Raw genomic sequence first — 14,572 nt, 5'->3', positions numbered from 1 at the left:
AAATGAACTTAAATTTAAAAAAAAAATAATAATATTTTAATCTAAAAAGGATCTTAGCTGTATAAGTTAATTACTCTATGATAATTGCCCTTGTTACTATAGTATACAATAAAGAAAGGTAGACTTTTCATCATCAGACTGACTTTAAACTATGTACTTATGGGTAAGAAATTAATTTTTTTTTCTATTGGGGGAATATCGTTTTATAATGTTGTCTTGGTTTCTGCCATACAACAATACAAATCAGCCATAATTATACATATATCACCTCCAGATTGAGACTCCCTCCCCTCCCTCTATCCTACCCCTCTAGGTCATCACAGAGCACCAGGCTAGGTTCCCTGTGTTATATAGCAACTTCTCACCAGCTATCTATTTTACTTACGGTAACATATATACTAAGTCGCTTCAGTTGTGTCCTACTCTGTGCAACCCCATAGATGGCAGCCCACCAGGCACCCCGTCCCTGGGATTCTCCAGGCAAGAACACTGGAGTGGGTTGCCATTTCCTTCTCCAATGCATGAAAGTGAAAAGTGAAAGTGAAGTCGCTTAGTCATGTCCAACTCTTAGTGACCTCATGGACTGCAGCCTACCATGCTCCTCTGTCCATGGGATTTCCCAAGCAAGAGTACTGGAGTGGGTTGCCATTGCCTTCTCCAAACATATATATGTCAATGCTAATTTCTCCATTCGTCTGACTTTATTCTTTCCCCAGAATTTAACTTCTTAAGGCCTTAGCTGTTAAAAAAAAAAAAAAAAAGAACAAACCTGTGTGATCTTAAATAACTCAGTGCTTTATTATAAATACACTTTCTAAATTAAATCCATGCATTTCTGTTAAATAGATCTTGAATTTTACAACTTGATAAATTAAGCTCTATAATATATTGAAGAAGTGGAGTGAAAGTTGCAGTCATGTCTCTTAGATACCCCATGGACTATACAGTCCATGGAATTCTTCAGGCCAGAATATGGACTGGATAGCCATCCCCTTCTCCAGGGGATCTTCCCAATCCAGTGATCACTCAGGTCTCCCACATTGCAGGCAGATTCTTTACCAGCTGAGCCACCAGGGAAGCCCAAGATTACTGGACTGGGTAACCTATCCATTCTTCAATGGATCTTCCTGACCTAGGAATCGAACCAGGGTCTCCTGTATTGCAGGTGGATTCTTTACCAGCTGAGCTACCAGGTGAATATAACTATATATTTCATCTAAAAGACATATATAAAATAAAGGTAACAGAACCCTAAAGAATGGTAGTTTAAGAAAATTACATAAGTAGGGTTTATTTGGCAAGGTAAACTGTATAGTAATCCACCATTAGATTATACTAATATTATTCTGTGTATAGAGAAAAGGTTAAGTGTGAAACAAAATGTATAAGATACAAGCAACCAAAAAGGCAAACTATATATTTGAAAACACAGTTGTGGATCACGGTCAATTATTTCATATCTCTAAGAGAATGCTTTAGTTGCATGCAAAAGGTAAATTTAATTACCATACAAATGTTTGAAACTCTCTGATATAATAAATCCCCCAGGATCACATGTCCACTAAACAGATTTCCTTCTCTTTCCAAATACATTATTGATCAGCTTGACCATGGATTTAGATCCACTGTATCTTCTCTTTTCTTTGAGTTTGAAATTTGTCAGGATGTCCTTGATAATTCTGATAAACATCATTTCCACCTCCAGAGATTGCTCTGCTGCAGACAGTTCACAGAATTGGCACCGGTTATCCAATGCCAGTTTGTGCCCTTCTTCCCAGCCAACCTCTCGCACATGACAGAGATCTTGCTTGTTACCCACCAAAAGCACTGCTGACTCCACAGCTCTGAAATACAGATACACAATTCTTTAGTAAGACTGCTTTAACAACTCTTTTTGTATATATTAAGTAGGTTTATATAAAAAATAATTATAGAACCCCCCCCCAAAAAAGGAAAAAATATTGTGTGTGTTATTTGTGTTCGTGTGTATTTGTAGTCATGTGTGTATCCTCATTTACTCACAAAAAGGATTTTAGATTAAATGTAAATGACACAGACCCAACAAAACTCTTAAAGCATAAGATTTGAAGTGGCACAGATCTATTCCTGGAACTATGGCTCTGTTTACTAACAAGACATGAGTGTGACATCATTTTCCATTTTCAGTTCTCTTATATGTTTAAAAAAAAAAAGGTAAAATAGTTCTCATCACCCAGAATGAAGCTGAATATAAAAAACCTAGCCCAATGCCAGGCTATAACAAAAATAATAATAATAATAAAAGCATCTTTATTTAAAGATGCTTACTAAGCATTATTTTTCATTTTCTTATCAATTGAAAGAGGACTAGCTACTGCTTCTTTACTAATTAAATAATTTAAATACAGTTTTTTTTTTAAGGAAAAGTATTAATCAGTATTCATCACTGTTTGTTCCCTGTTATTATTCATTATAACATCAGTTCAGTTCAGTTCAGTCGCTCAGTCATGTCCGACTCTCTGCGACCCCACGAATCGCAGCACACCAGGCCTCCCTGTCCATCACCATCTCCCGGAGTTCACACAGACTCACGTCCATCGAGTCTGTGATGCCATCCAGCCATCTCATCCTCGGTCATCCCCTTCTCCTCCTGACCCCAATCCTTCCCAGCATCAGAGTTTTTTTCCAATGAGTCAACTCTTCTCATGAGGTGGCCAAAGTACTGGAGTTTCAGCTTTAGCATCATTCCTTCCAAAGAGATCCCAGGGCTGATCTGCTTCAGAATGGACTGGTTGGATCTCCTTGCAGTCCAAGGGACTCTCAAGAGTCTTCTCCAACACCACAGTTCAAAAGCATCAATTCTTCGGCGCTCAGCCTTCTTCACAGTCCAACTCTCACATCCATACATGACCACAGGAAAAACCATAGCCTTGACTAGACAGACCTTAGTCGGCAAAGTAATGTCTCTGCTTTTGAATATGCTATCTAGGTTGGTCTTTTCTTCCAAGGAATAAGCGTCTTTTAATTTCATGGCTGCAGTCACCATCTGCAGTGATTTTGGAGCCCCAAAAAATAAAGTCTGATACTGTTTGCACTGTTCCCCCATCTATTTCCCATGAAGTGATGGGACCGGATGCCATGATCTTCGTTTTCTGAATGTTGAGCTTTAGGCCAACTTTTTCACTCTCCTCTTTCACTTTCATCAAGAGGCTTTTTAGTTCCTCTTCACTTTCTGCCATAAGGGTGGTGTCATCTGCATATCTAAGGTTATTGATATTTCTCCCGGCAATCTTGATTCCAGCTTGTGTTCCTTCCAGTCCAGCATTTCTCATGATGTACTCTGCATAGAAGTTAAAGAAGCAGGTGACAATAGAGAGTCTTGACGTACTTCTTTTCCTATTTGGAACCAGTCTGTTGTTCCATGTCCAGTTCTAACTGTTGCTTCCTGACCTGCATACAGATTTCTCAAGAGGCAGGTCAGGTGGTCTGGTATTCCCATCTCTTTCAGAATTTTCCACAGTTTATTGTCATCCACACAGTCAAAGGCTTTGGCATAGTCAATAAAGCAGAAATAGATGTTTTTCTGGAACTCTCTTGCTTTTTCCATGATCCAGTGGATGTTGGCAATTTGATCTCTGGTTCCTCTGCCTTTTCTAAAACCAGCTTGAACATCAGGGAGTTCACGGTTCGTGTATTGCTGAAGCCTGGCTTGGAGAATTTTGAGCATTAGTTTACTAGCATGTGAGATGAGTGCAATTGTGCAGTAGTTTGAGCATTCTTTGGCATTGCCTTTCTTTGTAATTGGAATGAAAACTGACCTTTTCCAGTCCTGTGGCCACTGCTGAGTTTTCCAAATTGGCTGGCATATTGAGTGCAGCACTTTCACAGCATCATCTTTCAGGATTTGAAACAGCTCAATTGGAATTCCATCACCGCCACTAGCTTTGTTCATAGTGATGCTTTCTAAGGCCCACTTGACTTCACATTCCAAGATGTCTGGTTCTAGATTAGTGATCACATCATCATGATTATCTGGGTCGTGAAGATCTTTTTTGTACAGTTCTTCCGTGTATTCTTGCCACCTCTTCTTAATATCTTCTGCTTCTGTTAGGTCCATACCATTTCTGTCCTTTATCAAGCCCATCTTTGCATGAAATGTTCCCTTGGTATCTCTAATTTTCTTGAAGAGATCTCTAGTCTTTCCCATTCTATTGTTTCCATTTCTTTGCATTGATCGTTGAAGAAGGCTTTCTTATCTCTTCTTGCTATTCTTTGGAACTCTGCATTTAGATGCCTATATCTTTCCTTTTCTCCTTTGCTTTTCACCTCTCTTCTTTTCACAGCAATTTGTAAGGCCTCTACAGACAGCCATTTTGCTTTTTTGCATTCCTTTTCCTTGGGGATGGTCTTGATCCCTGTCTCCTGCACTATGTCACGAACTTCATTCCATAGTTCATCAGGCACTCTGTCTATCAGATCTAGTCCCTTATATCTATTTCTCACTTCCACTGTATAATCATAAGGGATTTGATTTAGGTCATACCTGAATGGTCTAGCTGTTTTCCCTACGTTCTTCGCTCTAAAGAAAATTTTACCATCCTGCAACTTAGTACAACTTTTCTGATTTATTTAAGAAATATATTTCTTTGTTAAGGTAATGTCTTTGGCAAATATCAGTACCATCTCTGTGGTTACAGTGCAACATTTCTAAAGCAGTTTCATTTGAAGAATACAGTATGGCTACTAGTCCTTAAATGACAAGAAATAGTGCCAAGATATCTACTATAGGGAAAAAATGGGAAAATGAAAAGTCTTCAACACCATCTCAAGAGATACTGTATAGAAACCACCAAAGTATGTTTTATTCACATGATGGTTTGAGCCATCAAGGAAAAAGCATTGCATGTCTAACACTAGACTCTTGATGATACTAATAGTACATTTTCATATAGTTCATATACTAATAGTATCTTTTTACATAGGGCTTCCCTGGTGGCTCAGATGGGTAAAGTATCTGTCTACAATGTGGGAGACCTGGGTTCGAGCCCTGAGTTGGGAAGATCCCCTGGAGAAGGAAATGGCAATCCACTCCAGTACTATTGCCTGGAAAATTCCATGGACAGAGGAGCCTGGCAGGCTGCATTCTATGGGGTCGCAAAGAGTCTGAGATGACCTAGCGACTTCACTTCACTTCTCTGGTAGTTCAGCTCGTAGAGAATCTGCGTGCCATGCAAGAGATCCCAGTTTGATTCCTGGGTCACGAAGATCCACTGGAGGAGGGATAGGCTACCCACTCCAGTATTCTTAGGCTTCCATGGTGGCTCAGACAGTAAGGAATCTGCCTGCAATGCAGGAGACCTGGGTTTGATCCCTGGATTGGAGGATACCCTGGAGAAGGGAATGACTACCCACTCTAGCATTCTGGCTTGGAGAATTCCATGGACAGAGGAGCTTGGCAGGCTACCATCCATAGGGTCACAAAGAGTTGGACACAATGGAATGACTTTCACACATATAGTTCAGAAAATTATTGTGAAGAATTAATGGGGAAGAATAAATGAAATATTTTGATGGATAAGTCACAAATATCAGATATAATTTTATAAAATAATGCCAAATTTTCTTTCTATCTATAGATAAGAGATTTGGAAATAGACTCTACTTAAAGATTGAAAACTGGAAATACCCAAGAATTATCTGATCAACATATTAAGAAGATTGCCTGAAAAAGTCAAATATAGGGATTTTTTAAATATACATTTTTTAATTCTTCTTGACTGATTCTTTTGATATGGAAGAATAGCAAAGTAATTTTAATTATTTACCCTTACCAAAGTTATGGTGCTTAAACATAAAGTATTTAACATCTGAAACAATGGAGTTCCCTCAAAATCAGTAATATTATAGGAAATCAGAGCTCTGAGGTTTCTTAGTAAAATCATATTCTTTTCTCCTACCATGTTTCCATCAGTTCTATAATCAGAAAAAGAAGGTCTAGAAATTAAAGGGTTTACCCAACGTCAATCAGACATAAACAAGAATTTACATCAAATGACTCCAAGGGACCACCCCTTATCAACTATTATCTGATTATTTCTTGTTAATGGGCATTTAAAAGAGATATTAAAATCACAGATAATATTGTGCTTCCTTGCTTCCCAGATTAGCATGATATTAGAGAAGGGCAAATCTGGTTAAGAGCACAAGGAATCCCTTATACCAGCATGTTGAACAAAAATAACTATTTCAAAGGGAAAGGATAAAACAATTTTTTTTTTTAAAAAGGCAAACTAAAAATGGGAAATTCATAGGTTTAAACATATATCTACTAATGCGAAAATAGTCTAAGGCATCGTTCTGTTTTCCTGCATAATGACTTGTGTCAAGACATTAACAATAGGGCATTGCAGACTGGCTCTTTATTTTAGGAGGTGAAATGGAGAAAAATGTAGTCTCATACTTAGAATTTGTAATGGTTTGATTATTCAGTCTATTTTGCTTTGATAGACTGATAATCCCAATGACTAGGAATTGAATGCCAAATGTAATATATCTGGATTTATTTAATATTTTTGCGGGAATGAAAACGAAAGGTGGAAAGGGAACTATCTTGTGTACAAAGGACTATTATTTTGCAAACGAGTGCCATGTTAACAATAGAAGCTGTCTTGTAAAACAGTCATTTATTCGGGGCAAGTAACTGTTGATGTCATTCAGGATATAAAGTATTCTCATCTTATTCCTTTTACTACCTGTTTAACTCCTGTGGAATGGAAGGTGGCTTGTTCAGGGCTGTTAAATTTTGTAATTGGAAGCCTGTATTAAACTCTTCCTAATGATGCTTACAGCTCTATGATGATTTACTAAAAAGAAAGTAGAGAGGAATGAAAAATACCTTACCTTTTACAATGACTTGTCTGTGGCTCCCGAATTCTGTAGATTAATGCTTTTGCAAATGCAAAGGAAGACCTGTCACTGATGTCATACACAATAACAAACCCGTCCGCCCAGTGCAGCTCACTTGTGAGGGAAAATTTTGCTTTCTGTGGCTGAAAATAAATCAATGGTAAATAAATCCTACCATTGAAAGTGGTAGGATTGGATCCCTGTATTTTACATGACAGACAGTTAATTAATGGAGACCCATATTACCTGGAAGAGAATTCAGTAAGGCAAGTACTAGTATTTTCTAAAATGTAGTTTCTTTGTATCACAATTTCTCTTTTATCAAAAGTGATCAAAATTTTTTTAAAAATAAAGAACTATAATAAAGTTATATCTATTTCATTTGATAATTTTTTCTCTCTAAAAAAAAAAAAACCTTCTCTTTTTCTGAAAATTTGATGAGGCCTAATAATTGCCTTTTACATCATATCCACACAGGAGACAGTATCTTCTATATTAGTGAACAGAATATGTGTTGATTTTTTGGTACCAGATTTAAATCAGTAAAGCAACAATAGTGATTAAGGTTTAGCAAAAAAAATTTGAAGGATGTTTGCTATACCCAACAAAATCTATCCCACAGGGGACAGAGGTGTTTTGAAATATTGAACAGCTGGCCACCCTTCTCTTACTTATATAATTATATTTAAACTTTTTGTGTTTGAATAAAGGGGTTTGTACTCAAAATCCTTCTTACTGTGGTTTTATCAACAGTGGTTTAGTTATCTGGTGGCTCAGACAGTAAAGCATCTTGCTTACAATGCGGGAGACCTGGGTTCGATCCCTGGGTCAGAAAGATACTCTGGAGAAGGATATGGTAACCCACTCCAGTACTCTTGCCTGGAAAACCCCATGGACAGAGGAGCCTGGTAGCCTACATTCCATGGGGTTGCAGAGTCGGACACGACTGAGCAACTTCACTTTCACTTTCTTTAGTTATCAACAAATGCAACTTAGCAAACATATAAACTGAATTAATAAGGCATAAAACTATTAGTATTTGACAGCTACATTGTGACCTGATAAAAATATATTATGAAAGCATAATAATATTGCTATTTTAAAGATATCTGTAACATGATAATTTTGTCATAACTTTACAGAGAAGCTAGATAATACACTAAAATAATTTCTTAAATTTTTAATAATTAAAATTGAGAAGTAACTTCAATATTAAGGCTAACAACTGCATGCTTACCCTTATCCTATCTTCTTCAATCATGATTGAAAACATAAAACTATTTTGTTTTACTTACCTGAGAACAAGGGTCATATATTTCTAGATTCAATTGCTTCCCTTCCAAACACAAATGCTTGTTATAGATAGATTCTGCAAAATATGCATATACTCATTATCAGTATGGAAATAGTCCAGAATTTTAAAACATGGGTTTATATTTCGATCAGCCAAATATAAATATAGCCCTATAAATTCAACCAGTCATATTTTAGTTTTAGTGGCTTTTCTTTATTGATAGTGGTCAAAAAAAAACATGTATTTGCTATATTTGCTTATATATATATTTCTTAAAAATGAACTTCACCACTATACCTACTCACTGACATGTTTTTGTGCCTGTAGATTAGTCTGTTCATTACTATAGCCTCTAGAAGAGTATCTGCCACATGACAGGTGTTCAATAAATATTTCGTGAATGAATGAAAGACTTCATTTCTGTAACTGTCCCTCCAGTGTTTTCATACAAGACCTAACTTCTCTCCAGAATTGTATACTGACACAATTGCAAACTGACACATGATCCATTCTGGCAAACACTCCATAACCCACGGTAGAAAGATGTAGCTGACATTTGGGAAAGCCGGCTTCAGGGGGTTAGGGATGACATTTATTTTATGCAATTCAGTTAATTAATTAATTCTTGGCTGTGCTGGGTCTTTGTTGCTGTGGGAGCTTTTCTCTAGTTGTGATGCACGGGCTTCTCATTGCAGTGGTTTCTCTTGCTGGGAAGCACAGGCTTGAGGCGTGCTCAGACTTCAGTAACTGCAGCATGTGGCCTCAGTAGTTGTGGCTCCCAGGCTCTAGAGCACAGGTTCAACAGTTGTGACTCATGGACTTAGTTGTTCTGCAGCTTGTGCGATCTTCCTGGACCAGGGATTGAACCTGTGTCTCCTGCATTGACAGGCAAATACTTTCCCATTGAGCCACCAGGGAAGCCCAAGGGGTAAATTCTGAGTTCCTTCTAGGCTACACAGAATGAAATTTGTCACCGTTTCATTAAATCTTAAAATATGTTTTCAGACAGTTTATTCTAAACCTTATAACTTACTACCGTGAGCTATCAGCAGTAAAGAATCTGCCTGCAATGCAGGAGACACAGACGCAGGTTCGATCCCAGGGTGGGGAAGATTCCCTGAAGGAGGAAATAGCAACACACTCCAGTATTCTTTCCTGGAGAATCTCATGGACAGAGGAACCTGGTGGGCTACAATCCATGGGTTGCAAAGGAGTCAGACATGACTGAGAGATTAAACAACACCAATAACCATGAGCTATGTAATTTCCTCCTGAGACCTTTAAAAATACCTACTCTCAATACTCAAAAACTGCCAGCAGGGGTCACCAGCTCTTAACATTTTAGAATTTTATTACTTCCCCCGGTAGCCTTCATTTACACATAACGTCATTATTTGGGTAGTTAGTTAATCTTCTTGCTGTGGACCTTTAACTCACTTGATTGTCTTTATGAATGTCTCTAGGTCTTATTTTTCAATAGAGGTATAATAGCCAGAAATATGCATACTTCATTTGCTTGTATAACTATGTTGTTTTAAAGATTAAGGTGACATTTAATTTTGTTGTTGCTGTTAATTGTTCTTTGTACGTGTGTATTGTTTTCCAGTTTTGGAACACTTTCTCATGCCTTACTCTTAGTTTGTGTGTTATCTGGCCCTTTATGACTGAAGTTGTTGACCTGAGAAATGAAACAGTAAGAATTTCTCTTTCCATATATTTTTTCTTTCTATAATCAGTTTTCAAGAGCTTGCCCTAAAACACTCACAGCATCATATGAACTAAAATACTATGTTGGCTACATGCAGGTGGCACACAATGCAATACTTCAAGGTTGTTTTCTAAAATACTCTAATAATGTTACCTCATAAATGAATGCTAAAGATTTTTGTCATTGTTTATTTCTCATGAAAAACACTTGCAATCATAACTTCTTACTCTAAGTATTATGGAATGAAAAAAAAAAAAAACCTTTCTCCCAATTCTATTTCTTAAAATCTTCATTCCTGTTAAAAAAACAAAAAAACCTTTCCCCACCATGCCTTCAATCAGGTAAGATATTAGTAGCATTATATAGATTAATTGTTGAGCCAAAAATATATTCAAACTTCTGGCAAAATTCCCCACTTTTTATTAATTCCCCACTGTGGCATTTCCCATATGTCATGCCAATTTTGATAAAAATAACAAAATTATAGTAGAGTTAGTGAAATGATCCTAAGATTATACCAAGGTGCCCTGGCACCTGTTTTAGAATTTCTCTGAAACTTATGTAAGCAACCTACATAATTATGATATGATATTTAGTCAAAGCATAATTTTCCTGTTATTTTCACCTGGTCTTGTGAAAATAAGCATTTATTAAATAAACACTTTAAATAAAAATAAGCATTTATTTTGTAGTTACTTGAGCTTTTATAATTAATTTGTCTTTATCTCTCAGCAGATGTTGCTTAAATTTTAAAATTGTTTCACAGTTTAACAAAACCCCCACAACTCACTTGCTCTGCAATGGTTGGTGCAGATGGGTGGGTCCCAGGTTTAAGGTTTTTTAGTTCTAGACTGAAACCAACTGGATTTCTAATGTATCTCAGTTAACATAAAACTGGATAAGTTTTATCATGAAAGAATATTTAATTAAAATACTTATTTGGGCTTTTAAAATCAGAGTCCATGAATTAAACAAGTTGCTTATAAGTGCAAAAATGGAAGATTCTATGAAAATGCTTTTCTGATGTTAATTTCAAGAAGAAACTGGAACCCACTCCAGTATTCTTGCCTTGAAAATCCCATAGACAGAGAAACCTGGTGGCCTATGTACAGTCCATGGTGTCGCAAACAGTCAGATAAGTCTTAGCAACTGAGCACACACACACTGATGTTAATTGATGATGCTGAAGTTTTAAAGTGAAAAAGTCTAAAGTAGCGACTTACCAAAATTAGAAGCATATTCTCCAATGAAGCGCTTGGTAAGAAACCTTACTATAAGGGCTGCAAAACAAAACAAGCTGAATTTAAGCTCTTATCATTTTTTAATATAAATTTATTTATTTTAATTGGAGGTTAATTACTTTACAATATTGCATTGGTTTTGCCATACATCAACATGAATCCGCCACAGGTATACACATGTTCCCCATCCTGAACCCCCCTTCCTCCTCCCTCCCTGAACCCTTTTACGCTGTTGGTGGGAATGCAAACTAGTATAGCCACTATGGAGAACAGTGTGGAGATTCCTTAAAAAACTGGAAATAGAACTGCCTTATGACCCAGCAATCCCACTGCTGGGCATACACACCAAGGAAACCAGAATCGAAAGGTCTTATCATTTTTAAGACACAGATAACAACTTAGCTTCCCTGCTGGCTCAGACAGTAATGAATCCGCCTGCAAGGCGGGAGACCTGGGTTCAGTCCCTGGGTTGGGACGATTCCCTGGAGGTGGAAATGGCAACCCACTTCAGTATTCTTGCCTGGAGAATCCCATGAACAGAGGAGCCTGGCAGGCTACATTCCATGGGATCACAAAGAGTCAGACAGGACTGACCGGCTAAGTACAGCACACATGTATGTACGTAAGGTTTTATCTCTTGGCTTAAAACTTACCAAGTATTAACGAAGACCTTGAAGTTTTACTAAATTCTGGTCTAAATAATAATCGGTAAGATTAGCATCATAAAACCATAAAAATTAGAAGGCTAGAAAGAAAGTGATCTTACTGTGGTGCCCACTCAATTCACTGTGTAATTCACTAAGGCAAACACACATAAGAAACCTCAGCTTTGCAACAGAGACAGATTCCTTATTAAATCTGAGATGCAAGACCATGATATCTTTTAATTTCATCAAATTAATTGTGGCTCCAAGGTGCCACATGTTTATAACAGTGGCCAGGACAGTATTTGCCTGTCCTGCGATTGTTTAAGGAAACAGGGACTTCAAAAATTCAAGAAACAGAGGATTGCCCTCTAGTGTTGGTTTATCTTACTGCAGCTCCTGGGTCTGGCCAGTTAGGATTCACTAGGCTCAGGTGGCTCTGTTGGCAGCCATCATGTAATAAAGACAAACGTGTAGCTTCCAAGGTCATGGGCACCTGTCGCTCAGTTCCGAGGCATTTAAAAAGCCACGTCCCCATCTCCCTTCAAAGTGTTTTGTCTTTCTTTTTCCTCCTCTGTAACGTGGCTTATGTACACCTACAGCTGATTCATCTTGATATTTGGCAGAAAACAAAATTCTGTAAAGCAATTAACCTTCAATTAAAACTAAATAAATTTTTTAAAAAGTTAAAAATAATCCACAGGTCTTCACACATTTCTCTCCACGGTTAGTCTCAGGGCAGAGGAATCTTTTCAAGAACACTGCTTGGCCACTGTGGCTTCTCAGGGGGCGCTGGCAGTGAAGAACCTGGAGGGCATGGCAACTCAATCCAGTATTCTTGCCTGGAGAATTCCATGGACAGAAGAGCCAGGTGGGCTACAGTCCCTAGGGTCGCAGAGAGTCTGACAAGACTGAAGCGACTTAGCACACACGCATGCAGGTGTGGGGGCAGTGTGACCGAGTGAGAAGTACGTGGGGTCACGATGGAGGGATTTCCTGTTGGTCCTACTTATTTTAAATACCAGTAGAACAAGATACAAATTAATACTTCAAACAGATGTATTCTTCAACCTGTATATACATTTTATAAATACAAAGTTAATTGCACTACTTTCTTATAAAATGAAAACTCTTACTGAGAAATAATATATAGCTATATCAAGCCTATAAATGTGTAATATGTTTATATATATATATAAAATGTCAATATATTTCTCACTCTGTGTACTCTACACCAGAAAAAAAAAAAATACATTTACCAGATTTTCCTGTTCCTTCACCTCCCAAAACAGTAAGCTTCACATCATTCATCTTGCTTTCCTCCTCCTCCTTGGTCTGGCCTGTCTTCTGCGGTTATCCTGAGTTGAGCCAAGCATGTGTTTTCCTACATCCTTTTTATTATTGCTACAAATTCCCCTAAGGCCAACTCCACCCCATACTCTTACCATCCAATAATAACTTCAAAAATATTTTCAACTAGTTTTGAACATGTCTCTTAAAAAAAAAAATAAGTGGACTTACTATTTAGACATACAAAGATTTATTTAGCCAGTAGTTAAGAGCTTAACAGAAGCTTAGCTCCTCATATTCAACGTTCATGTACCTAAAATATCTACCTTCTCCTAGAACCTAGAAAAATTATCTTTCTTCATTAAGAAAGTTTTTAGAGGATGGGTAAACATTCCTGTAAATTTCCTATAGCTGGATTAGTTTTGCTTTTTTCCTATTAATAGCTGAGGCTACATTTTCTTGGAATTTTCTTTCCTGTGAAAGACAAGATGAGATGTGCCTGTGTGCTAAGTTGCTTCAGTTGTGTCTGACTCTTTTTGACCCTATAGACTGTAGCTTGCCAGCCTCCTCTGTCCATGGGAATTTCCAGGCAAGAATACTGAAGTGGGTTGCCATGCCCTCCTCCACCAGCTCTTCCTGACCCAGGGATCAAGCTCACATATCTTATACTGCTTGCATTGGCAGGTGGGTTCTTTACTACTAGTGCCACCTGGAAAGCCCTTATGTAATACTTTATAATTAGGAAAAAGAAATTTAAAAAAAGAACGTTTGGAAGGGCTGTTCTGACATAATTCACTCCTGCTATGAAATAAAAGGGTCAACCTGATGTGCACAATTACCACTCCGTTACCCTTTTTTAGGTCAATGGTCCTTGCTACTCCAAGAACCCAAATTATTAATATTTTCTTCCCTTTCTTTCTCCTTATTTGTATATGTATAAATTTGAGAGTTGAGAAAAGAGTATAACAACAAAAAGAGAATGATTCAAACTTTGTGGACTACATTTTAAGACCCAGGTAAAGAGGTTTTATTTCTAGGCTGAGTCTATTGTAGAAATACATGCTTCTTAAAAATGCATTTATTTAATAAAAATTCATTAACTGCCACTCTTTGTTAAGATTATATTGAGTTTAATTAAATAGGCCAACAAATAAATTATTTAATAACAAATTTTCTGCCCTGTTGGAGTCTACAATCTACTAAGAGAAAAATGGAAATATAATTATAATAAATATTATCATTGCTAAAATGGAGCTTTTATGAAGAGCTGGAGAAAGTAGATCAGAAGATAGAAGAGTCTTCAAAAAGTAGGTAAATTTGAAACATGAACAGGACCTATGGAGAGGAAAGAAAAAGTGACTGGGAATCAGGGAGAAGCGTCTATTCCAAAAGAAGAAATAGACTCCATAAAGACAAAAAGGCAAGATGGAATATGACAATTTGTGGGATTAACAAGGTAACAGATGAATAACTTAGATTTTCCCTTTTATTACAAATTATACAATATTTT

General features: G+C 37.1%; 1 protein-coding gene across 1 annotated transcript; it reads right to left on the bottom strand.

Annotated features, from left to right (window-relative positions):
* Positions 1 to 1,561: 1,561 nt before the first annotated feature.
* On the bottom strand, positions 1,562 to 13,083 carry RERGL (RERG like). Its single transcript, XM_052641331.1, has 5 exons — positions 13,032 to 13,083; positions 11,111 to 11,167; positions 8,181 to 8,254; positions 6,880 to 7,028; positions 1,562 to 1,844 (listed from the first exon to the last, which is right to left on the bottom strand). The coding sequence occupies exons 1-5, from the start codon at positions 13,081 to 13,083 to the stop codon at positions 1,562 to 1,564; spliced, it is 615 nt and encodes a 204-aa protein (XP_052497291.1).
* Positions 13,084 to 14,572: the final 1,489 nt, after the last annotated feature.

This window comes from Budorcas taxicolor, chromosome 5 (assembly GCF_023091745.1).
Source record: "Budorcas taxicolor isolate Tak-1 chromosome 5, Takin1.1, whole genome shotgun sequence".
NCBI lineage: Eukaryota > Metazoa > Chordata > Mammalia > Artiodactyla > Bovidae > Budorcas > Budorcas taxicolor.
Note: the sequence above shows the minus strand (reverse complement) of the source record. Positions and strands in the feature narration are given on the sequence as shown.

What these genes read in the sequence shown, in the direction of transcription:
- RERGL (XM_052641331.1), bottom strand. Translation starts at nt 13,083, where the DNA reads ATGAATGATGTGAAGCTTACTGTTTTGGGAGGTGAAGGAACAGGAAAA. An exon ending in TGAAGGAACAGGAAAATCTG is followed by an intron (nt 11,168 to 13,031) that starts GTAAATGTATTT and finishes TTTGTTTTGCAG; the next exon opens with CCCTTATAGTAAGGTTTCTT. An exon ending in CAGACAAGTCATTGTAAAAG is followed by an intron (nt 1,845 to 6,879) that starts GTAAGGTATTTT and finishes TCTGTATTTCAG; the next exon opens with AGCTGTGGAGTCAGCAGTGC.